Source organism: Cydia amplana, chromosome 23 (genome assembly GCF_948474715.1).
Source record: "Cydia amplana chromosome 23, ilCydAmpl1.1, whole genome shotgun sequence".
In the NCBI taxonomy this organism is placed as follows: domain Eukaryota; kingdom Metazoa; phylum Arthropoda; class Insecta; order Lepidoptera; family Tortricidae; genus Cydia; species Cydia amplana.
This window is the reverse complement of record NC_086091.1, coordinates 1,393,923-1,419,172: the sequence shown is the minus strand read 5'-3', so window position 1 is coordinate 1,419,172 and position 25,250 is coordinate 1,393,923. Positions and strand designations below refer to the sequence as shown.

The window sequence follows — 25,250 nt, the reverse complement described above, 5'->3', positions numbered from 1 at the left end:
AACAAGAAATGTTTGACAATAAAGAAAAGTAAGCGCGGCAAATCTGGTTGAATTTTAGACTTCTAGCAAAGGAGCAAGGTAAATGATTTTTAACCAACGAAAATCATGTGGTGGAGTTTATATCAGCAGATTTCAAAAACAATGAGAGACAAGAGCAAGACGTAGAAATACACGATTATCGTATTGGAAACACTCAAATTGCCTTTGCGGAACCCATAAGCTCATCTTTTTTAAATATTTGTAAATGTGATTGCAGGGAACCTAATAAGTCTAAAAATATGTATAAAGTTTCAAACATTAAGTGTAAGCTCGTCAGCGTTTTGTTAGACACAAATTTATATTTTGTGCCATTACTACATACTTTATAAATAGGATAAAGGAAACAAATAAAGGAAATTTACTTTTGAGTTTTTTATTTATTAATCAAATCAATAACAGAGTTGAATTCAATAATATAGTAAGCATACTAATATAAATAATTAAAATGGAGACGTACTCAAATCAAATTTAGTAAAAGAGGTAGTTTTATTACCTTATAATTATCATAACAGGAACTTTAATTTACTTATCATATTTAAATATATTCAGTAATAGTCGTTTATGCAACTGTTATGTAATGAGGGGTCTTAAAACACAAGTGTGTTTCAGGTCACACGAGTGTTTTAAGGCCTAATTATATACAGTTGCATAAACTACTTTATCTAGAAACATATCATAAGTACCTACTCTAATAGATGGGTTCAGAAGCCGTAGGAAATGGCCAGCATTATTACAACCAAGGGGGAGGCAGCAGTTGACTTCTTATGGCTGATATGATGATGATGAAGATGAAGTTTACAACCAATTTTACTATGAGAACTTTCTTGTCTGTGGTAGTAGGTAAAACCTGTACAGTAATGTTATTACAGTATCGATTTCTGTACTTGAATGTTATTACAGTACCTACAGATTTTTTTTATTACAGATAAGAAAGTTCTCATAGTAAAATTGGTTGTAATAAATAATAATGCTGAACATTTCACTAACGATTATGTGAGTAGATAAAAGTAACTGTATCAGTTCTGTAACACCGTTAAAAACTAAATAAATTTTTAATATGCGATGTGTTAAATCGACGTAGTTTTCAAATAAGTTAATAATTGACTGAATTATTTAAACTGAAGTTTCAAATGCGCCAGAGGATGTAGTTTCTGGTTGGGGTTGAACTACTGGAAGTGCATTATCTGGTGGAGGTGGCTGAATCGTTGTAGCCGCTGATGCTGCAATGGTATCCTTATTTGTTTTTTTGCCTTTAATCCTACGTTTTGAAGTAGACATCCTTTTGTTACTCTCTCATCGTGAACGGGAATTTTTCAAAATAATTTTTCAAGATGATTTTTCAGAATGTGCATGGTACATTATCGAGTTACAAGTTACAAATCTCACATTCGTCGCTTGGATAGTGATCATAAACCGCGTAGATATAACAGTTTTCACACCACATCTTATCTTGGCATAGCAGTGACCTGATGTCGTCTTGATTCGTTATAAAATGTAACTCTCTGTTGTTGATAGAAACTTCAATGCGACAACCGGGGCATCTTTTAGATAACAAGAAGTGTGTATTTTTCCAAGGCCATTTTAAGTTCTTTAGAGACCGATAATCATTTTTGGTCAAGAATCGGTCGTTATCCATAAACGTAACCATACTTTATCTTGATCGTTGATACCTGAATAAATAAGTATAAAATTTAAGTCTAATCACGAAATATAAACAAATAATCTTTTACAGAAGAAAACCGACTTCTCAAAGTAGCTTGAAATGCCATATAAATTAATGTCTGGTTACTGTCTGGTATTTAACTTTCACGATTTTTAAACATTATTAAATTGCACAACGGGACTTTTGAGGGAAGACGGGAAGATTTGAGGAGTTCCCTCGATTCCTTATGGATCCCATCATCAGAACTCGAGCTTGACAAAAATGTGTCTTAAAAATTTAACTTGCTTAACAAACATAACGAAGAGGACAAATCGCCAAACGTGAACTATGCGTCGTTGAAGAGTTCCGTTCTGATCTTCATCAGCAGTTCCACTTCATCATAGGTCACTTTTTTGGAGGTATATGCTTGATTTGTTGACAAAAACACAAAAATCACTATATATATGCCTTTAAGATTTGAGGGGTTCCCTCGATTCCTCATGTAGCCCATCATCATAACTGGGTTTGAAAAAAAACGGGACCAATCTGTATGCATACATACAAAGAAAGAATTTTCAAAATCGGTCCAGTAATGACGGAGATATCGAGTAATAAACATAAAAAAACATACAATTATCAATTAACCTCCTCCTTTTGAGATTTGGAAGTCGGTTAAAAATCGAGCGGAACCCTTGCGGCGACGCTTAGAATCACAAAATATTAGGTACCTACTAATTAAGGATCAGTCCGGGAAATTTTATTTTATTACTTTTTATAGTTAGGTTTTTGTGTCGAGGGTTTTTTATTTTAATTTTGCATTGCTTAACCCTACTTTGGTAAGAACATGGCGAGTTCTTTGGTTTTGCCACATGCCGTTATAAAACCATGTGCACCTATTATAGTCCTATAACGCAATTCAAAATGCCTACTGCGAAAATGGCAGCTACCTGTACAATTTTCTAAACAAATTGATAAATATTAATATGTAAATATTCCAAATACAAGAGGCGCGTTAAAATTTTAACCATAAACGTGATAGATTTCACAGAAAATCCATGTTCCCCTACGTATGTAGTACGCTAGAAATAGTAATTCACCAAGACATTAATAGAATTCACATTCATTACTTACCTTATAATTTGCTTGAATTACAAAAAAAAAAACACAATATGTGAACAAGTGTTTGGCAACAAGCGATTCCGTTCCACGACTATTCAGATATGGAATTATAAAAACATTGTTGAGAGCGTATTAATCTCACTTTTTACTATAACATACTTAGAGTAGGTTTAACAGGAGTATTTAGATTAAGGTAGTTCTATTATAGGAGTACTATTGGCGTAATTGGAATTTCAACGGGCCATTATAAATATCTTATAAGTGCCAAATATACTTGGAGTTATAAAAGCATTGTTGAGAACGTATTAATCTCACTTTCTACTATAAAAAACTTAAAGTAGATTTTACAGGACTATTTGGATTAACGTAATTCTATTATAGGAGTACTACTGGCGTAATTGGTACTTCAACGGACCATTATAAATATCTTATAAGTGCGAATAGACTTATAAAGTGGGCCCTTTTCCGGACTTGTAACCGCTTATAATTCCCTTATAGTTCTGATAAAAGGATGGTCTTGGGATAATTATAAAACTATATTTTGCTTGTTGGGTACAGATGACTATCACGATGAGATACAGCCTGGTGACAGACAGACAGACGAACAGTGGAGTCTTAGTAATAGGGTCCCGTTTTTAGACGACTGCCCAAAAAAAGGAGTGTATGGTTTTTTTTACCCTTTGTACCCAAACGGAACCCTAAAAAGACCGTTTTTAAAGCAAATACAAGGAACTGGTAATTAGTTTTTCAATCAAGTTGATTTTTAAATTATACATACCGGTAGATTGCTGTTCTTTGCCATAAAACTCATCGTCGTAGTTTTTGACCAGAGAGTAGTCCGGCGGGAGAGCGCAACCTGCAACCAAATATATACTTGGTCAACCAGATCTTGACAGTAGAAAAAGGCGGCAAATTTGAAAAATGTACGAGCGAAGGGATATCGTCCCATAAATTTGAATTTCGCGCCTTTTTTTACTGACAAGATTTGGTTGACCAGCTATATGCTTAGGTAAGGTGACCTTGACCTTGAAAAATGTGTACAAAATATACGTTTATTTTAAATTCCCGTTGATTTTTTCTGGTTATTTTGCGGCGTTGTTTATTTGAAACCTGAATTTTACAGCAACTTACAGCGCCATCTAGCGGTTAATTCAGAAAGCTTGCCAGTATCGATTAAACGTTGCAACGCGTTCCCAATATTTTGTATTACACTAGTCCATCTTGCTGAGGGAATCAAAAATGTAGCTAAACAGCACCACGGCAAGGCGCTTTTCTCCGTTTCAAATCTTTCAGAGACTTATTAATCACGTACGAAAACCAATCAACTTGTAGATTCTACGCGATACTATATAACGCGATGCAAGATCTGCCACGAACGGTAGAGCGCCATCTAGCGTCAAATTCAGTAAACACACCTATAGCGATGAGGCAAGGCACTGCCTTTCCAAAGAGCTCAGGGTCGTAGTCCACCTTGCTGAGGGAATGTTGAACAGCATCATGGTAAGGAACTTCTCCTCAGAGCCATATACATTATACTCAATCAAACCCTTGTTACAAAGGCATTAAGCAACAGAATTCACTTAGAGGCACCATTCTATTCTATTCTATGACGACACTTCGTTATCGCGATGTAGGATTCGTCGCCAGCGGTACAACGCCATCTATCGACAAATTCGGTTAACTTACCAATAGCGATGAGGCAAGGCAGCGCCTTCCCAAACAGCTCAGGGTCGTAGTCCATCTTGCTGAGGGAGTCGAAGATGTTGCTGAACAGCATCATGCTAATGAACTTCTCAGAGCCATCTCTCTTATAGATTCTACGACGACACTTCGTTAGCGTGTTGTACGATTCGCCGCCAGCGGTACAGCGCCATCTAGCGTCAAATTGAGCGACTAAAAGCGTATCAGTCTTACAGCGCCATCTAGCGTCAAATTGAGCGACTAAAAGCCTTACCAATAGCGATGAGGCAAGGCAGCGCCTTCCCAAACAGCTCAGGGTCATAGTCCATCTTGCTGAGCGAGTCGAAGATGTTGCTGAACAACATCATGGTGAGGAACTTCTCAGAGCCATGTCTCTTATAGATTCTACGACGACACTTCGCTAGCGCGATGTACGATTCGTCGGCAGCGGTACAGCGCCATCTATCGCCAAATGCGGTTAACTTACCAATAGCGATGAGGCAAGGCAGCGCCTTCCCAAACAGCTCAGGGTCATAGTCCATCTTGCTGAGGGAATCGAAGATGTTGCTGAACAGCATCATGGTGAGGAACTTCTCAGAGCCATGTCTCTTATAGATTCTACGACGACACTTCGTTAGCGTGTTGTACGATTCGCCGCCAGCGGTACAGCGCCATCTATCGCCAAATGCGGTTAACTTACCAATAGAGATGAGGCATGGCAGCGCCTTCCCAAACAGCTCAGGGTCATAGTCCATCTTGCTGAGGGAGTCGAAGATGTTGCTGAACAGCATCATGGTGAGGAACTTCTCCCTAAAGCCTGTCTCTTGATATGCTTCTTTGCCTCTCAAGGAACCATACATTATACTCAAACCCTTATTACAAAGGAATTAAGCAACAGAATTCACTTAGGGACTCATCTTACTCAAAATACCCATTAACTTACTTATAGATTCTACGACGACACTTCGCTAGCGCGATGCAGGATTCGTCGCCAGCGGTACAGCGCCATCTAGCGTCAAATTGAGCGACTAAAAGCGTATCAGTCTTACAGCGCCATCTAGCGTCAAATTGAGCGACTAAAAGCCTTACCAATAGCGATGAGACAAGGCAGCGCCTTCCCAAACAGCTCAGGGTCATAGTCCATCTTGCTGAGGGAGTCGAAGATGTTGCTGAACAACATCATGGTGAGGAACTTCTCAGAGCCATGTCTCATAGATTCTACGACGACACTTCGTTAGCGCGATGTAGGATTCGTCGGCAGCGGTACAGCGCCATCTATCGCCAAATGCGGTTAACTTACCAATAGCGATGAGACAAGGCAGCGCCTTCCCAAACAGCTCAGGGTCATAGTCCATCTTGCTGAGGGAGTCGAAGATGTTGCTGAACAACATCATGGTGAGGAACTTCTCAGAGCCATGTCTCTTATAGATTCTACGACGACACTTCGTTAGCGCGATGTAGGATTCGTCGGCAGCGGTACAGCGCCATCTATCGCCAAATGCGGTTAACTTACCAATAGCGATGAGGCATGGCAGCGCCTTCCCAAACAGCTCAGGGTCATAGTCCATCTTGCTGAGGGAGTCGAAGATGTTGCTGAACAGCATCATGGTGAGGAACTTCTCCCTAAAGCCTGTCTCTTGATATGCTTCTTTGCCTCTCAAGGAACCATACTTTATACTCAAACCCTTATTACAAAGGAATTAAGCAACAGAATTCACTTAGGGACTCATCTTACTCAAAATACCCATTAACTTACTTATAGATTCTACGACGACACTTCGCTAGCGCGATGCAGGATTCGTCGCCAGCGGTACAGCGCCATCTAGCGCCAAATTGAGCGACTAAAAGCGTGAAAGTTACCAATAGCGATGACGCAAGGCAGCGCCTTCCCAAACAGCTCAGGGTCATAGTCCATCTTGCTGAGGGATTCTACGACGACACTTCGTTAGCGAGATGTAGGATTCGCCGCCAGCGGTACAGCGCCATCTATCGCTAAACTAACCAATAGCGATGAGGCAAGGCAGCGCCTTCCCAAACAGCTCAGGGTCGTAGTCCATCTTGCTGAGGGAATCGAAGATGTTGCTGAACAGCATCATGGTGAGCCGCTTCTCCTCGTCTGAGGAGCCGCCGGAGCCAGAGCTGCCGTAGTACTTGGCACAGCGCTCGTAGTGGAGTGTCAGCAACTGTGGATAGGAAATATTATAATCTAGACACGTGGCAGCGTGTCAAGCCAAGTTCATAAGAAAAAAGAACTGGCGACGCACCGGCCGTGTGTTATATTACACTACACGAACCATTGGGAGCCACTTTTAACCCCTGCGTAACTCAGAATCTATTAAACATTAGACAAAGCCTGAACTTTAATTATAGCCCAAGCAAACTACAACTTGGCACCCATACAGATCTCAATTCTTTTTCCGACGAAGTCAACAACGACGAATATTCATAATATTGAACTTGGCTCTCATTTCACATTTATGTTTTTGATGGGATTAATTCATCTAGGATCAACTAAGTCTATGCTAAATCGTGTTCCACCAAACTGGCAAATTTATTACTAGATGGCGTCACTAACGTAGGTCTGCATTCAAAACATTTTTTCAGGCGCTTGCCTTAGATGCACGGTTAGTTTCAGTTACCCGTGAACAAGATTCATGTAACTGCGTCGAAATATCGGGAGCTCGAAAACAATACAAAAGGTCATCCCGGTTCATATCCCGGTCGATATAAGTTCCACAAGATAAGTTATGAAGTAACGTAATACGGACTCAGAGAGCAGTAGACTGGCCTGGGCCGACAGGAAAAGATCGAGAGGCCACCCGCACGCTAGATGGGCAGACGAAATACCGGAAATAGCAGGCCGAGGTTGACTTCACAAAGCCAAAGACAGAAACAAGTGGCATTTTGCATGTTGGCTTTATGTCGACTGAATACTGATGCTAAAACTGTATTAAGACCTAATTGTAACGTATTCTGGCAAATAAACATTTCATTTCATTTCATTTCATACCTTGGAGGAGGCTTTTACCCAAAGGGTCCTTTCGAGGATTCAAAAATGAATCTAGATTTAAATTTTAATCAGTTCTAATTATTTTGTTAAATTAATTCATCTAATTATGTTAAATTAACTACTTAGTAAATGTATGTACACAATCATTATAATGTATATTGCAATGTATTTATTTTTCGCATGGACAAATAAAGCTTTATTATAATAATACGTACCCTGAGAGCAACAGTAGTATACTCCGATAGACGGGACACATCTACTGTGAGTTTCCTCAGTAGCTTGAGCAGCATAGAAGGTTGCATGGCAGAAGTTAATGCTACTAAGAAGTCAGACACCGCTTCACGCTGACCTTTAGTCAGCATACGGTTCTTGGATAGCCTGTGAAAAATACGTATGATTATATTAAAAACCGGCCAAGTGCGAGTCGGACTCGCGCACGGAGGGTTCCGCACCATCAACAAAAAATAGAGCAAACAAGCAAAAAAAAAACAACCAAAAAAACGGTCACCCATCCAAGTACTGACCCCGCCCGACGTTGCTTAACTTCGGTCAAAAATCACGTTTGTTGTATGGGAGCCCCACTTAAGGCGCTAGACGCCGTTTTTGGCCAATAACTCTAACATTCTACAGTCTATATCTTCTTAACGATTCAACAAAAAAATATGAAAAAAATATATATGATTTTACGTTTTATGTACAACATTTCCAACGTTTGACTTGTTCCCTATGACTTATAGTTTTTCCAAAAAAGGAACATTACGACAGGCCGTTTTGCGACTAACTTTGCCTATTTCTAGTAAACGGTTTATTCGATTAAAGTTTTTTTTAAACTAAAATAATTGTTTTAACAGATACTACAAATGCAACGTAGAATAATGTTAATAAATATTTTTTTTTTAAGAAATCGAATATTTTTCAACATTTTGTGCGTATGTAGCTCGAAAAAGGCGTGGCCGGCAGTCGTGTGCTAGCTTTGAGACGAGGAGGCTGTGTCGCTCGTCGCTCCGTGCCTTCCTTGTATTCTGCATGCTTGTTCTGAGCCGAGGTGCAATAAAATTGGAGTTATTGTGACCAAAGATTAAATAACTGCAGAATGTTGATTTGGTTGTGACGCGCTTTAGCGCGCGCAACACGGTGTTTCGCAGCCTATTATTACGAACGTAATGATAATATTTCCACTTATGTTTGAGAAAGCTTCATTTGAAATATATAAAAAATGTTTTCGAACATGCGCCGACATATTGCCATTAAAATTTAACGTTATTAATAAAGTTCAATTTCTAAAAAAAATTGATCAACATTGGCTATTTATGTTGTAGGTATATACTATATAGTTTGATTCAGAAACCATTACATTTTTAGGATTGTTACCCATTAAAATGATGTTAGTATATTAAGTAAATTAAGTAAATCCCGCCAAGTCGAGCAAAAAAAGAGGCCGTACCATCCTTTTCTCGAAGCGATTCAGGCCATTTTCGACGTCCTGTAATTTTGTGCTGGCTGAAGCTAAAACCCTGAATTTTCAGTAATATATAGGGCTAAACATGCTTAAGATATATTCTTAAAAAACATTCAATTTGAACTAGTAGTTTAAGAATTATTGTACGTCAAAGTTCCTTATTTTCGACACTGACACACTCACTCACTCACTCACTCACCTACGATCATCATAATTCTAAGGTACTTCTAGTATATCCACAAGCTTCAAATTTTAAATATAAGTAGTTTTTAAATTTAATTTTAAAACCTAAAAATATTGCAATATCAGTCACGTTTTAAAGATCTAAGAACTGCATAAGTAAGTTTGTAATCCCATATAAATATTTGCTATTACAAAGTTACTGTTGCAGTTCCTACAAATAGTAGGTAGTAAAGTAAAGGTACACTACGATGTACGATGTGAGTATGAATGAAGATGTGTTTCTTTATGATATGTGTATACATAGTATGAGTACCCGAAAAGAAGGACTGTCTACAAAAAGAGATGAGATCCCATCAAAAAAATTACATGTAAAAAGGTGCAAGTCTCGCAACGCTTCTACTACAAAAAAGTTTTGAGATGTAATGTGAAACCATGTCGGTTATTTTAATCAGTGCCAGGGGGTGTTAAAACTGTATCAAATATATATCTTTAATTTGTAATACATATAATGACTTGGCAATCGCACGGCTGCAAACAAAAGGTATACGAGTATAGCGCCAACTGCACGCCTCTGGGCTGTATCTTATTCTTTGAACCTCGTGGCGGTGCAGCGATACAAAATTCACGTACGATCGCAGCGAGCGGGGTAAGCGGGTGGTGCGGGTACAGAGCGCTTAGCTCCGCCCTGACGCTCAAGGGCATTGGGCCTTCCAATCGTCTTAAATCTTTATTTTATTCTGTTTTTAGTATTTGTTGTTATAGCGGCAACAGAGATACATCATTTGTGAAAATTTCAACTGTCTAGCTCTCGCGGTTCATGAGATACAGCCTGGTGACAGACGGACGGCCGGACGGACGGACAGCGAAGTCTTAGTAATAGGTTCCCGTTTTTTACCCTTTGGGTACAGACCCTAAAAATCAAGTGTACCTAATCCTAATACCATAGATAAATATAAGTTAGGAAGAGTGGTAACACCCTACATCAGTTTTCTTACCAAAACGCGAGTTATTTCGTAGTCAACATCTAATGTCAAGTAGTGAAATTATCAGTACCGCTACTTCACACCAGATGTCACAAATGTCGCTACTGACGAAAAATGTACTGCTAAAACAATTTACAACAAATATTATAAACGGTTATAATATTAGCTAAGAATTGTTTAGAGTTTTAGTTTGCCGCGACATCTATTGTCAGCTAGCAGAACTGATAATGTCCGCTACTTGACGCTAGATGTCGACTACGAAATAACAGGCGTAAGGTAAGAAAACTGATATGTTGAGTTACCACTCTTCCTAACTTATATTTCTCTGTGCTAAGACAGATAATAAGACCGCTTGATAATTTCTACCAGTTAAGCGTAAATGTTTGAACATTTAATATTAACCAATTACTTTTAAATGAAGGAAATTTTACTATTCCAATAAGGCCTAGTTTCTCCTCTGGGTCAGATCGTCGTTTTCGTATAAGTTAGGAATGTGCCAATTCTTATAATTATGTTGCTGAGCCAGGGTTCGAAAGGATAATTAACAATGGTAATTATCGCGATAATTATCGTGATTTTTATGACTGATAATTATCGATTTGATAATAACCTATTTAAAACCTAAAATATAAAATAATTATTTTTTACTATCAAAAAATTCAAAGAAAATAAATATAGCACCTGTAGTGTATAGACGTCTCGAGAGCTTACGTCATGATGACGTCACTGACAGTTAGGGGCAGTCGATGTCAGACTGCGAGCAGAGCCGGTCGTGCCGCGTGATGTTTGTGTAGGCGAACCGTTGGAAATACACTATATCGTATGATTTCCTGAGGTAAATACAGTACATTACCTACATACAGCACCATCCATACCTGGGATAATTATAATAATAATAATAATTATCTCGATAACTTCGAACCCTGTGCTGAGCGGACCCTATAGGCTCCCCAGGGGACGGTGGCAAAATCCCGTGACAGTGCCAGGTAGATTATTTATTAATTTTATTTGGAGATCCAACAGCTGTGATATTAACCCTTAAATGCATGTTTTTTTTCTTTTTGCCCGAAATTAATATATGTGTTACGTAATTGTTTGCTGATTATGGGAAAAATGGTAAAAAAATTATAACATCGATTTTCACTACGAAATCAGTGTTAGAAGTTGCATAGGCTAAATCATATTTATGTAAATATATAATTTTCAGTAAGATATATATGATAAATCCTACTATCATCAGAAAGGTACACTATTTGTGATACACCTATGATAGAGTTTTTAAATATAAAATAATTACAAACCCCAAAAAAAACATCCAAAATCACATACTAAAAATCATCAAATTCTGGATTTTTTCAAATTTTCTGAGATTACGTCTTAAAACGAATGTAATTTTTATAAATTAAAATATTGCGTCAATTTATATAAAAAATCGGAAAACGGATTAGTTTTACTATTGAAATAATATATAAATAGACATATATAGGTTTTCTAATTATGTATAAAATTAGATGTTTTTTGTGTCCACTGCACCGTACACCATGCATTTAAGGGTTAACATAAAGATTATAGTAGATACAGGAAGCCAATTATAGGAACTCACAGGTAATGACATTATGATGAACATACCTGTATACAGTGTGTAGCGTAGCATCAAGCAAGCTGGCGTAGTTCTCAGCCTCGTTGTAGAAGTTAGCATGCTTGATGAGTAGGGGCAATATCGAGTTGCCGATGTAACGGTTCATAGACAGCGCCATGTCTGACTCGCAGCCGTCGTTCTGTAATAATAGTACATTGTGATACAAGTGTGATAGGTTGGTCATTACACACATTGGGGGATTGTTTTTTTTTCTTACTCTAGCAATATGGGTACCAAATGAAAGCTAGTGAAAAGACCATTTCAAAAATATATGTAAACCGTCGGATTTTTTTGTTTGTTTTAATAATAGTTTGTAATTTGTAATAAAAAAAATATAAAAAAATATTTGCAGTTTAATGTAACAGAAAATTATACTTTTTCAACTTGATGTACTTTTCTTATTTTTCGATATATCTGGTTAATTATTTAACATTATAAAGAGGATAAACACAGTCACTTTTTTTGTATTTTGGACTAATCCATTCAGCCATTTTCAATTTAGAGCAGTTCGAAGTCTGTGGATAGTGAAATTTTTGAACGTTTTCTAATAGTTTGTTAGACCAAGTATTGAATATGTTGCAATATGTTATATATTATATTTGTGATCTACTCACAAAGCCCTTTCATTTGGTACCCCACATGGTATGTTTAAACGAAAATTAAAAAAAAGTTTGTACTGCCGACTTTATGACGTCACAGCAACTACCCCCACCACTTTTGCGCTTGTCATCTCATATATTTGTATTCAGGGCATTTCTCTGAATGCATCGATACCATATTCACCCATATCCGAGACGACATGAACGAAAACTAACCTAAAGCCTGAAAAACCGGCCTACCATTTGACTTTGATCCTTATCTTCCACTGATTATGTGTCAATTTGTTAAATGACAAAAATTAACGCCATCTACTCGACAGTAGGCCAAAGGTATGGCGCTATCGCTCGAAAAGATTGCACCATACCTTTGGTCTAGTCGTCGTAGAGCAGGGTAGGTTAGGTTAGGTTTATTTTATAATTTTTCAGAAATGTTAATAGTTTCAGCACAATAACAATTATGCGAAATGAGTTTTATGCGTAACATTACAGACAATCAATTATTATGCGACCCAATATAGACCCCTGCAAGGACTCTTTACATGCTCAGCTGAACCTTTTATGCTAGGAACGTCACATTTAACCACGAAAGTATATTTACCCTATCCAGCATAGTGGCCGCGCGCAAGTCTGGAAGGAATGCCTCCTCCAGAAGCCGGTAGAACAGTTCTTGCGTCTCGATGCCGTATACTCGCTCGAGGAATAGCACCACGCTCTGCTTGTGCCCGGGGATCAATCCCGATGGCATATCTGAAAGAAAGATAAGTTAAGAGCCAACAGGAGTGGTCATTTCTCCATACAAACGTACTCGACTGTTTCCTCCGTGGGTTTTGAAGCTAGAGCAATGATTTTTTTCAACACAGTTTAATATTGTCAATATCTGTGTCGGACCGTTTTGCTTTTTTTGATATTTTTGTTTTTTAAGGCCCTTCAAAAATGGCCAAAATGGCCTTATTGACTATGCCGCAATGAGAGGCGTGCTATTCAAAACTGACATCAATTAGTCAAAAAAGCAAAACGGTCCGACACAGATAATGTCATAATCATTTAGATTTCAAAATTTGGTTACGATTGGTTAAGTTTTGGAGGAGGAAGCAGTCGAGTACGAAACCTGGATTTTTGATAAATTTACGCAGGATTTTCCGCCTTGTCCTTATCGCACTAGTTTTAGGAGCCGCTTCCGTTAGCGAGACGGGTATATTTACCTAAAATATTTAAATCTTAGCTCCTGTTGGCTCTTAAGATCAGACATAGAAGATTTTGTGGCAAAAACGAGTGTTTGAAAAAATTGAACATCGATAAATCTGTTATCGATAAGTTATAGATTATTAATATTTAAAAGATATAACTTCTACTTGCTGTAGGTATGTTGCCGAGAAATTTCAAAAATGCAAATCAATTACAAAGCGGTACATATTATCATTTCTTTAACTAGATATATTTAGTACTTAAAAATCAAAACGTAAACTGTGCCAAATGTAATACAGTGCCAAAAGAAAAGAAAACTACCAATATATGAAAAAAGAAGAAGATATCGAGCGTGTTGTATCTTCTTATAAAATGTAAATAAATATCTATAACGTCAAGGTAATATCGATAACAGACATGTCGATATTTCATTTTGTCAATCACTTTATTTTTCGACAATAATTTCTATGTTTGGTTAAGACTCTTTTAGTTTTGGAGAGTAGAGGTGAGGTTCTCTAAGATGTGTATGAAAAGTGTCCGGCAAAAAACCCTAAATAGGTGGCGCCACAATACCTAAAACACAGAATAAATAATAGTACTACCGTACAGAAAGGACACTTCCTACAAAACCGAAGTTTGACAACGATTCAAAGACGAATCATACTGCCCCTTTCTAATGTATGGCACTATCCCTTTCGGCTATTTAGGGTTGTCAAAATTCAAGACATTATCTTATCTGTGGTCGTGCACGCAAAGGGAAGTCAAGTTGTGTCAACCCAAATAATTGCTCGGAGCAATGCTGAGCCGAACGGAGCCGAGAAAGCCCGAAAGAAGTGTCTCCGTCTCCCCACTGCCTAAAATAAGGATATATGGGGCATTATCTATGAAAAGGGACCTTATTGTCGATGGCGCTTACGCCGCACAGCGTCGCGCGGCATTGTATTTATATTGGAGCATCGTTATTAATGGCGTAAGCGCCATCGACAATAAGGTCCCTTTTCATAGATAACGTCACATATTATGATTGACAAAATTGATAACTGACGAGAATACAAAGTATCCTTACCAGACCCATCCTATCCAAAGTATCTTTGCCCCATATAGTGGAAAGATTTGCTGGCTATGGATGAGGTGTTGGTGGCTTGGATGGCAGAGCGCTGGAGTATCGATCCAGAGGCCAAGTCTCACCCAAGACAGTATTTTTCCATTTTTATTCTAAGCTAAATATCATCGTTTGCAGACGTTTCTGCTTGTGGGTGGATCAACTATTTCTTGTTGTTATTCTGTCCGGTCAGCCAAGAGACAATAGTAGCATAGTTTGTTAGAAGACATTGTACACCACCTTCTTCTGACACATTTAGTAGATGACCCTCAATGGAAAGGGTTTATAAGTATCACAATAAAGCGTGTTTAAAGATAAGATAAAGATAAAAGATAAAAGATAGTTTATTCAAGTAGGCATAATTACAATGCGCTTATGAACGTCAAATAAAGCTAGGTAGACCGGCTCCAACCCTACACCTCTGCCCCGAGAAGATTTAAATCCCCCCTCAATTGGAGGAGGGTATCCCATTATGGGACCGGCAACAAACTCGGCGGGACACATCTTTTCAAAAATAATTACATCTTATAATTAACATGCATTACGAGAAAATAAGGAAAAAAAATATATACTATAAAGAATTTAAATGCCTAAAAATCGGGTTTTAAAGAGTGACCCAGGAGAACGTAACCATGGCAACGAGTGACAAGAAAAAGTTGATTCACCCTTGTAACAAAATTTAAATTATCCTTACCAGACTTGGGTCGCTCCTCGCCGGCAGCAGGGTTGTGCAAAGTAAATCGTAGACTGAGCACACCCTGAAGGTCTTCTAAAGGCACCAGGGACCGCAGAATGGCGCGAGCTCGAAGGGATTCGTTTTTGCCCTGCGAACATCATCATCATCTATAATAAATAATAATAATAAAAAAAAATAAAATAAAAAAAAATTGAGGGACATGTTACACAGATCAACCTAGCCCCAAACTAAGCAAAGCTTGTACTATGGGTGCTAGGCGACGATATACATACTTATATAGATAAATACATACTTATATACATAGAAAACACCCATGACTCAGGAACAAATATTAGTGTTCATCACACAAATAAATGCCCTTACCGGGATTCGAACCCAGGACCATCGGCTTAGCAGGCAGGGTCACTACCCACTAGGCCAGACCGGTCGTCAAATAGTCTGTCAAGCAGGATATGTCAGTAGCAATGTAAAGCAAACTAAAGTATGGTATCCCTAGGAAACGAACCAAAAGCAGTACAACAGCGATGAAATGTAAACAAAACAGTTCCACAGATAAGATATAAATGACACGCGATTTTAGAACAATTCAAAGGTAGTGTTGTTAACCCGTGATTTTTCAAATCACGCACAACTTCCCAGAAGATCTACCAGCGTCATGAATCTAGTATTTTAACTGGATCTGGCATGGGGGGTGGGGGAAATGACCGAACGAGATAGTCTTATGTATTTTCCAGTAGGAGTAGCAGCGAAAGCGCTATTATTGTTTGTCCTTGTCACAGTCTCACTTTTTTTTATTCCCCACCATAAATTAGTATGGATTATGGTGGGCAACAAATAAATTCGACCAATCATAGTGTCGCATTGCCTATGTTTTGTCCCTCACGGAGGCACGCGTATACCACTTCTATAGGATCCTACCTTCTATGACCAGCGTGCAGTAGAAATTCAAGATGGCGGCGCCGGTATCTAAGTAGTCTTCGCTGGACCTTGGTTTCGGTTGAAAGTTACTTTAATCATCTTTGAGGGTAATTACCAAGGCGATGACTCCAGCATCCGGCGCACACCGTCCCAGCAGATCTACGAGTGTGCAGTAGAAATTCAAGATGGCGGCGCCTGTATCTATGTAGTCTTCGTCTTCATCAGATTCTGGGAGCGGATGGCTAAACTGTGGACACATACAACAGGATTAATACCGTATAAAATGAAATATATATATATATATATATATTTCATCGTCATAATCACCCTTTTATCTCCCACTGACGTTAGGCTCTTCGAGTACAGATGTAGTGCATAATTGTTTGCCATCGTATTTTATCGGAAACGTTCGTATTTGTCATGCTACTCCAGTCAACCTCAGTAGTTTTTGTACCGTGACTGAAATAGCGAGACGTTTGTACGTTTTCGTGATAATACGATGGAAAATAATAATGCACTACATCTGTATGCCACTTGTCCCGGTCCTGAGTTAATCGCATCAAAAACTGAGGGCCTACCGCGTTCGACGTGTTGCCTCCCTGTCACACTTACGTACGAATTTACAAGTGCGACAGAGAGGCAACACGTCGAACGTGGTTCGCGGTAGGCCTTCTGGTTGGTAATCCTTCCGTGATGAACAACAGTTCACGATTTATAGTTCTATTCTACTCTTTGCACTTTTCCCCTTGGCGCCACTTGCACCATCCCAATAACCCAGGGTTATCCGGTTAAACCTGGAGTTACCATCGTTACCAGTACAATTAGACACAGGGTTAACGGTTTAACCGGTTAAACGTGGGTTAGCGGGATGGTGTAAGTGGTGCTTAGAGTATAATCTAGCACTTACCGAAGTATCTCCCTCCTGCTCCATCTCTCTCAGCTTCCGTCTGTCTGCTATCCTCTCGCTCATCTTATTAGCGTCCACGATCGCCTTCAGTAAGCCTTCGCCTTCGCCTCGCAACGCGGGGCCGAGGCATTCTGGCCGACGAATGAGGAGACGGATTACTAGGTTGGCGTTTTCTTCTACGCTTTCACCGTTCACCTGAAAGGAAAGATTATCATTGACCCTTTAACCGCCAGAGTCTGATATATAAGACATTACATATCCAGCTCATTTCGCCACAGTCTGATAAATAAGACAAAGATCTGTACGGATATGATGGTCGTTCTTGTCTACGTGACAGCGTGATAAAACGGTGTCCGTCACTTTCTTTCCCACGGTGTTAAACAGTGACAATTATTTTATCACGTGGATAAAGATGGATAAAGCTATCCATAATAGGCTGGCTGATTTGGTTTTTACAGCACATTTATAACTCCCGTAACTATGCCAACTTTACTGCGTGGTACAATTACTGTCGGTGGCGACACGAGCACGCTCGATCAAAAATTGCTGGCGGTTAAAAGGTTAAAAGGTGGGCCAACTGCAGCCGCGTCTGGCGCTTCGTAAACCACGCCCGCTAGTTCTTCCCTCCCCGCTAACACACGCACATGGAAACGCTTCGCGCCGCACGTGAAATTTGTGTGACCTTTTAGCACCATCTAACGTTAAAGAAGTAACGTTCGTGTTTCGACTAGTACGAAATCTCTTAAGGGCCTACTGCAGCCGCGTCTGGCGCTTCGTAAACCACGCCCGCTAGTTCTTCCCTCCCCGCTAACACGCACACATGGAAACGCTTCGCGCCGCACGTGAAATTTGTGTGACCTTTTAGCTCCATCTAACGTTAAAGAAGTAACGTTCGTGTTTCGACTAGTACGAAATCTCTTAAGGGCCTACTGCAGCCGCGTCTGGCGCTTCGTAAACCACGCCCGCTAGTTCTTCCCTCCCCGCTAACACGCACACATGGAAACGCTTCGCGCCGCACGTGAAATTTGTGTGACCTTTTAGCACCATCTAACGTTAAAGAAGTAACGTTCGTGTTTCGACTAGTACGAAATCTCTTAAGGGCCTACTGCAGCCGCGTCTGGCGCTTCGTAAACCACGCCCGCTAGTTCTTCCCTCCCCGCTAACACACGCACATGGAAACGCTTCGCGCCGCACGTGAAATTTGTGTGACCTTTTAGCACCATCTAACGTTAAAGAAGTAACGTTCGTGTTTCGACTAGTACGAAATCTCTTAAGGGCCTACTGCAGCCGCGTCTGGCGCTTCGTAAACCACGCCCGCTAGTTCTTCCCTCCCCGCTAACACGCACACATGGAAACGCTTCGCGCCGCACGTGAAATTTGTGTGACCTTTTAGCTCCATCTAACGTTAAAGAAGTAACGTTCGTGTTTCGACTAGTACGAAATCTCTTAAGGGCCTACTGCAGCCGCGTCTGGCGCTTCGTAAACCACGCCCGCTAGTTCTTCCCTCCCCGCTAACACGCACACATGGAAACGCTTCGCGCCGCACGTGAAATTTGTGTGACCTTTTAGCTCCATCTAACGTTAAAGAAGTAACGTTCGTGTTTCGACTAGTACGAAATCTCTTAAGGGCCTACTGCAGCCGCGTCTGGCGCTTCGTAAACCACGCCCGCTAGTTCTTCCCTCCCCGCTAACACACGCACATGGAAACGCTTCGCGCCGCACGTGAAATTTGTGTGACCTTTTAGCTCCATCTAACGTTACAGAAGTTAGTTCGTGTTTCGACTATAGTTCGTTTTTTTAGCATTAGAAATAAGGTAAACAATCTTGATGTGTCTTTTAATTGAAAAAAAAAACATTTTAAAAATAAGTTACGGCAAATATGTAACAATTATGAATCTAATACGATCATTCCTTCTGCTTTCATAAGTAATAGTTTTTGATTTTTAAAAAGCGTTTTTCAATTAAAAGACATGTCAAGATCGCTTACCTTCTTGCAAGTTCTTTCTAATGCTAAAAAAACAAACTATAGTACGAAATCTCTTATCATAATACAGTCAATAAACATAATATCCGAAAATCAGATGTGTTTGTTTCCGGGGCTAGCCGCTGCCACCTTTCTAAGATCCTGTTATTTTTCGATGCACGGCCTTAAGTTGCTGTTATGAATTTCCTATTTAGGTTTGAGATAACCTTTTATCGACTGTAAGAACAGTAAAAGGTAATAATTTAGGTAGAATGCTATTATAGAATAGTAAATGGTAATGGTTTACCTGTGACCGGAATTCATATCCAACTTCTACAATTTGACCTTGAGAAACTTTCTAAAAGACTGACTGATATAAAACGGGTAAAATTTTGCTTGAATAAATCAATAAGTTTTCATCCGTTACAAGCCGAGTTACACCACAGCCTAGCCACGACACACTAGAGTCTTTTGATTTGTGATTTTACTACTACTACTAGAGTCTTTTGAGCGTCGGCGTCTAGTCAGCGCTATGGAAACTGGTATCGCTGCGCAGTTACGCCAACGTCACGTCAAGCAGCAGTCATAGAGTTGACTAGATGCTGGCGATAGGGATCGGATACCGGTATTTTTTGTATGGGAACGGAAACGGTATTTTTTCGTTCTTTGCTAATTACTTCATTTCTAATTGGGCCATCTAATAATACGAAGTCGGAACCTAAAAACACAACTGAGTCCTACATTTCGAGTATAAAATAATTCGTAACATATGGTAATTTCTATCCCTGGCTGGCGATCGAAAAGTGCTAATGTGGGCAGGCGTGGCTCACTCCGCGATTTCGTCGCGTCGCTACAAGTACAGGTGGCCCACACCAATTTTGGTGTGTAGCCATAGTAGTTGCCGCGCTACGGAACGGACGCCTGCTCGCGCTTGCGCCACCTAGCGGTCATATCTGTCGTAATAGACGCGTTTTGTTACAGAGTGAACCTTCTGTACCTAGTACTATTATTTATTCTGTGGGCCATACTGACGGAGATTTTTGCTGAGCTCTGGCGAAAATAGTGGACTTCAACGGGCAGTATTTTTGTTGTAACGGTGCTCACTCAGGTTTCAGTTCAGAATGTACAGAAACTTCAAGTGTCGTTCATCTTCCACTTAGTCCCAATGCGAGTCTATATAAATAACCTGAACTGTCGTGTGCATATATATCTATGCTATATCTCGTCTGGTAATACGGGGTATTGAAACCACAGACAAGACATCCTCCAGACTGAGCATAGTAGCGCTACCCCCTCTGCCACAAATATACGGTAGTTTTATTCCATTTTCGAGTCAAAGTGTCTTTGTGTGACGTCCGTGTGTTTGAACGGACCAATCACGGCACGGGACTCGCTCACCTCGTCCCCCGCACCCCCGTATTTTTGGCAGCATCGGTTTCATGAAGTAATAGGGATGTTTCCTGTACTTAAAATAAATTATTTCAAACCGTGCACGAAATAAAGCACCAGATAATTATTAGAAAAACATAGCAGCTATTTTTAAACACAATTCGTATTTAATAAATCGGATTGAAATATAAAAAGTAGGCGAGTTTACCGTGACGTCACTACATTCGTTTTCATATAAATTCCATATTGGCAAATCGTTTTGACAGTTCTAAAAAAGAAGCTGATTTGACTAGTAGGAATGTAGCCTATTGCTCTAAACTCCGTCTAGAGGATTCCTAGTCTATGGTTGAAACATACTCACCCAAACACAGAACCTCAAGAAGTCCAAGTACCGTTCCCCCTCGACCGGGTCCCAACCCAAGTCTGGGTAACCTTTCTCGACCAGCTCAGAGTTGCTCTGAAGACCGCAGCGGGACAGGTAGATGGCGATCTTCTCGAGATAGTGCTCTCTGAGGTAAAATAAATAAATTATTAGATAAAGATAAAGATAAGATAAAGATAAAAGATAGTTTATTCAAGTAGGCATAATTACAATGCGCTTATGAACGTCAAATAAAGCTACACCGGCTCCAACCCTACACCTCTGCCCCGAGGAGATTTAAATCCCCCCTCAATTGGAGGAGGGTATCCCATTATGGGACCGGCAACAAACTCGGCGGGACACATCTTTTCAAAAATAATTACATCTTATAATTAACATGCATTACGAGAAAATAAGGAAAAAAAAATACTTTTTAAAAAATTAGGACGAAGCCTGGATTAGGAGGCCTGTGCCCAGCAGTGGGACGCATATAGGCTCAAATTATTATTTTTTATTTTATTAGGACGAAGAATTAAAGAAAACCGGCCAAGTGCGAATCGGACTCGTGTTCCAAGGGTCCCGTACAGTCACCTGCAATAATATGTTACTCTTCGAAGGCCGCAAAAATATGTGACACGCTCTTATGGCCCTACAAATAAGATCGTGTCAGATATTTTTGCGGCCTTCGTTGTGCAACATATTACTGCAGGTGACTCTACATTAAGTCCGACTCACGCTTGACTGCATTTCTAATAGGTTTTCCTGTCACATATAGGTAAAGAAATATTTTGTGTATTTTTGTCAAAATTTTAATTTGGATGTTGTGGAGATGAATGGAAGATGTAAGTAGTTTTGGAGATGAACGGGGGTGGGGGAATGGTCGGACAGACAGACAAACGCACGAGTGGTCCTATAAGGGTTCCGTTTCATCCTCCTCATTACATGCCCATACCACGCTAACCTACTACTCCTCATCTTCTCGAAGTGGTCGAACATTGCCATGTTACTCTGTCGATATTAGAAAAAGAAACGTAAAATATCGTGTCTCACCTCAAAGCCAAAGCAAGTTCAGTGTTTTCCATTAAACTTGAATAAGCGACATCTAGCGGCGTAGATCCTCGTAGCGAAGGTCTCGAGAGCAGAATGTTGGAATTCTCTAGTAGGAAGTCGAAGTGGTCGAACATAGCTTTCTGGTTCTGGCGACCGGTGCGGCAGAAGTAGCAGAGGAAACGGCAGCAGGCTACTACCATCTCGTGTGATGTGTCCTGGGGAACACCATGTTTTTTACAAGACCAGTAAAAATATTGCAAAAAGCTAATAAGCTTTTTCACCTCAGCAGCTCGAACAAGGGTACTTTGCTACTTAAAAACAGTGAGCAAAATCGCATTTTGCTCACTGAGTGAGACAAAATGAGCAAAATGCGATTTTGCTCACTGTTTTTAAGTAGCAAAGTACCCTTGTTCGAGCTGCTGAGGTGAAAATTTAATTGTTGGTATATCTTAAGAAAACATGAGTGAATAGAGGTAAGTGATGAAGAAGGAATACATTTTTCGGGTTCTCTAATATGTTCTCACTGCTGAGGTGAAAAGTTTTGTGAACTACACGAGATCAAAGTTATTTACATCTCGTGCGCTTTTGAGTCCCTTACTACGCTCAAGATTCTAAATTAGATTCTATCTAGTATAGAATCTTTCGCTTGCACGGGACTCAAAATAAGCACTCGAAGAAATATCTAACTTTGATCTCTTGTTGTACAAATAACTATTTTAATGTAAAAGGACGTGGTAACTAGAGTTCTTTAAAATATTTCCGACAACTGTTTTTCGGTTTACTATTTGCTAACATGCACTTTTTTGTAAAAAAGACAAGTTATTGGCAGTGCTAGTATTACCCCAAAGTAGTATGCCATAGCGGAGTATGGAATGAGCGTAGAAATTATAGGCGAAAGTGGTAGTTTTCCCAGCAGCAGTGTTTACAAATATTAAGCTTAGAATAAATTTAAACGTGGAAAAATTACTGTCTCGGGTGAGACTTGAACTCACACTTGTTTAGAAATATTATCTTAACAATGGCAGATAACCAATAACCATCGACGCAATGTTGTCTCAGGAGGTTAGCGATCCACATAACCTACCTTTTCCTTGTCTTCAGCAGCAGGGGGGTTAGCTGGCGCGGCATCGGATTGAGCTTGCGCGCGACGTCCGAGTGTGTTCATCATGACGGCCATCACGTTTTCGTGGACACGTAGCACCCTAAACATCAAAAGGGTTATGTATACTGTCTTTAAAAAGGTACCGTGACGTGATAATATGCTTTATTCATAATATCTACTAGAATAATATTGAATAACTTATCACTACACCTTATAAAACAAAGTCCCTCGCCCCGTCTGTCTGTTTGTGTTTATATGTTCGCGATAAACTCAAAAACTACTGAACGGATTTTCGTGCGGTTTTCACCTATCAATAGAGTGATTCTTGAGGAAGCATTAAGTGTATAATTTGTTAACCCGTGCGATGCCGGGGCGGGCTTGTTAAACATAAAAAAGCTATGAATATACTTACCGAATTAAATCGGGATGCTGGAAGAACGTGTGGTTGTTCACCAATTTCCTGTATATCAAAAAAAAAATTATAATTACATAAATAGAAACAGTCTGACGGGCTATACGAGTCTCGTGTACATAGCGCGAAGGTGCGGCGGCGGCGCGGAGGCGGCACCGTGTACACGCGCGCTCAAGGTTATAACCATAAGTAGTTACCCATTCTGACAATAGATGTCGCATTCTCAATTCAATGGGGTTGGTAACTATCAAAGGTTTGCATAAATGGCGCCATCATAAGTTTTGCATGCCAAGTGAGACAGAACATGCATTCATGTAACCCATCTACTGACATGACAAATTGTACCATCTGTGTAATGTTCTAGCAAAATAAATGATTCTGATTCTGATAAATAAGTACCTTGCCCCTTTTTCTATGAGATTTGGCTTAAAGGGCTGGCATCCAGGGCATAATTTCCATTAAAAAACAAAATTTTTACACGATTCTAGGGATTGACAGGGCAAGCTATACTGTCGCCATCTGCTACTTCGACCGGCATTCCCCATTGTCCCTCGCACTTACCACAATCGCTTCCTCATTAGTTCCTCTTCCTCCTGACTCATCTGCACAGGCAGCAGAGCTCGTATCTGGCTGAGCCCCACCCACATCTCAGCGACGTCTAGTTTGGTCTTCGCGTTGATGACGTACGTCTTTTCTAGGGCACGGATTAGCTCGCCGACTGAGTCGTATTGACGGACCAAGAGACTGAAATATTAAATGAATGAATTATAAATGAATTGAAATAAATTTAAATGATTATTTCTTCGATCAACACGGAAGGGATGCGGCATTCGCACTATTTCCCCTCTGCCTAGGTACAAGATCAACTGATCTAGCGCGGGTAATAAAACTAGTTGCGCTCGGATTTTTAACTAGACCGAGTCCAGACGCGCGAGTGAAAACAGCAGCAGAAAAAATGCCTAATTGCTCGGTTTCTTGTTGTAAAAAGAGGTCGGGGACATCAAATTTACAAAAAGAAGGTGTTACATTTCACATGTAATATTTTTTTTACATGTCATACGTTTAATTACATTTAAACACAATTATTATATTTTAGTCTCATGTAATTGCTGGATTTATCGATTTTGCTCGCCCAGTACAAATTGCGGATCGGTCGAGCGACAAATCCGACTTCTCATCTCTCAGAAAACAATAAAATTCTTTTTTAAAAAGTTAGTGTGCGTGTTGTGACACTTGTGACTCGTCCGTACACAAAAACAGATCGAGGTGTGCAAGATTTGTCTGTGTAGGGTGTCATTTTCTATGTATTTGTGTCGTCATTACAGATTGGATTTTGTATGTAAGTATGTGAGAAGTGCGACTGTGTGCACGTCCCCCCCCCCGCGAAAAATGGCAGAATGATTTGAATGTCAAGATATCGCTTGGGCCTATCCCTTCCGACGTGTTGGAAGCCCGTGTTGATCGAAGGATTATTTAGATAACTAGTTAAAACCTGGTGATAAAATAGAGTAAGATATAATATCATCCTTTCTTTTACTACCCTGGACTCATGCCATTGCCGTTTTTTTTTGTAAAATTACCTTATTCAATGGCATTTCAAACTTTTTAAAATATAATGCATTTTGTAACCGTATAATTCTCGATCAATTTCATCTGTTAACGCTATTTGAAGTAAGGTTTTGATTTTTATTTTTAATATAGCTGAACCAATTTTTATTTTGTCGTCGAAATTTTATCGGAATGACTAGAAAAAAATTCGATAACAAAATAAAAAACGGCTCAGCTAGATTCAAATTTCCTTAGTAAGGATT

At 39.6% G+C, this 25,250-nt stretch overlaps 1 protein-coding gene across 1 annotated transcript in view; it reads right to left on the bottom strand.

Moving 5' to 3' along the window:
- Positions 1-25,250, bottom strand: part of LOC134658853 (ryanodine receptor) — a 245,694-nt gene that overhangs the window by 87,407 nt on the left and 133,037 nt on the right. Inside the window, exons 53-65 of the mRNA XM_063514524.1 lie at positions 24,001-24,183; positions 23,440-23,487; positions 23,010-23,127; positions 21,926-22,140; positions 20,876-21,023; positions 17,163-17,357; positions 16,371-16,502; positions 15,335-15,464; positions 12,952-13,100; positions 11,745-11,893; positions 7,706-7,868; positions 6,483-6,663; positions 3,579-3,656 (exon numbers count right to left, since the gene is read on the bottom strand). Of these exons, the coding sequence (XP_063370594.1) occupies positions 3,579-3,656; positions 6,483-6,663; positions 7,706-7,868; positions 11,745-11,893; positions 12,952-13,100; positions 15,335-15,464; positions 16,371-16,502; positions 17,163-17,357; positions 20,876-21,023; positions 21,926-22,140; positions 23,010-23,127; positions 23,440-23,487; positions 24,001-24,183 (1,889 nt within the window). The remainder of the gene's footprint in view (positions 1-3,578; positions 3,657-6,482; positions 6,664-7,705; positions 7,869-11,744; positions 11,894-12,951; positions 13,101-15,334; positions 15,465-16,370; positions 16,503-17,162; positions 17,358-20,875; positions 21,024-21,925; positions 22,141-23,009; positions 23,128-23,439; positions 23,488-24,000; positions 24,184-25,250) is intronic.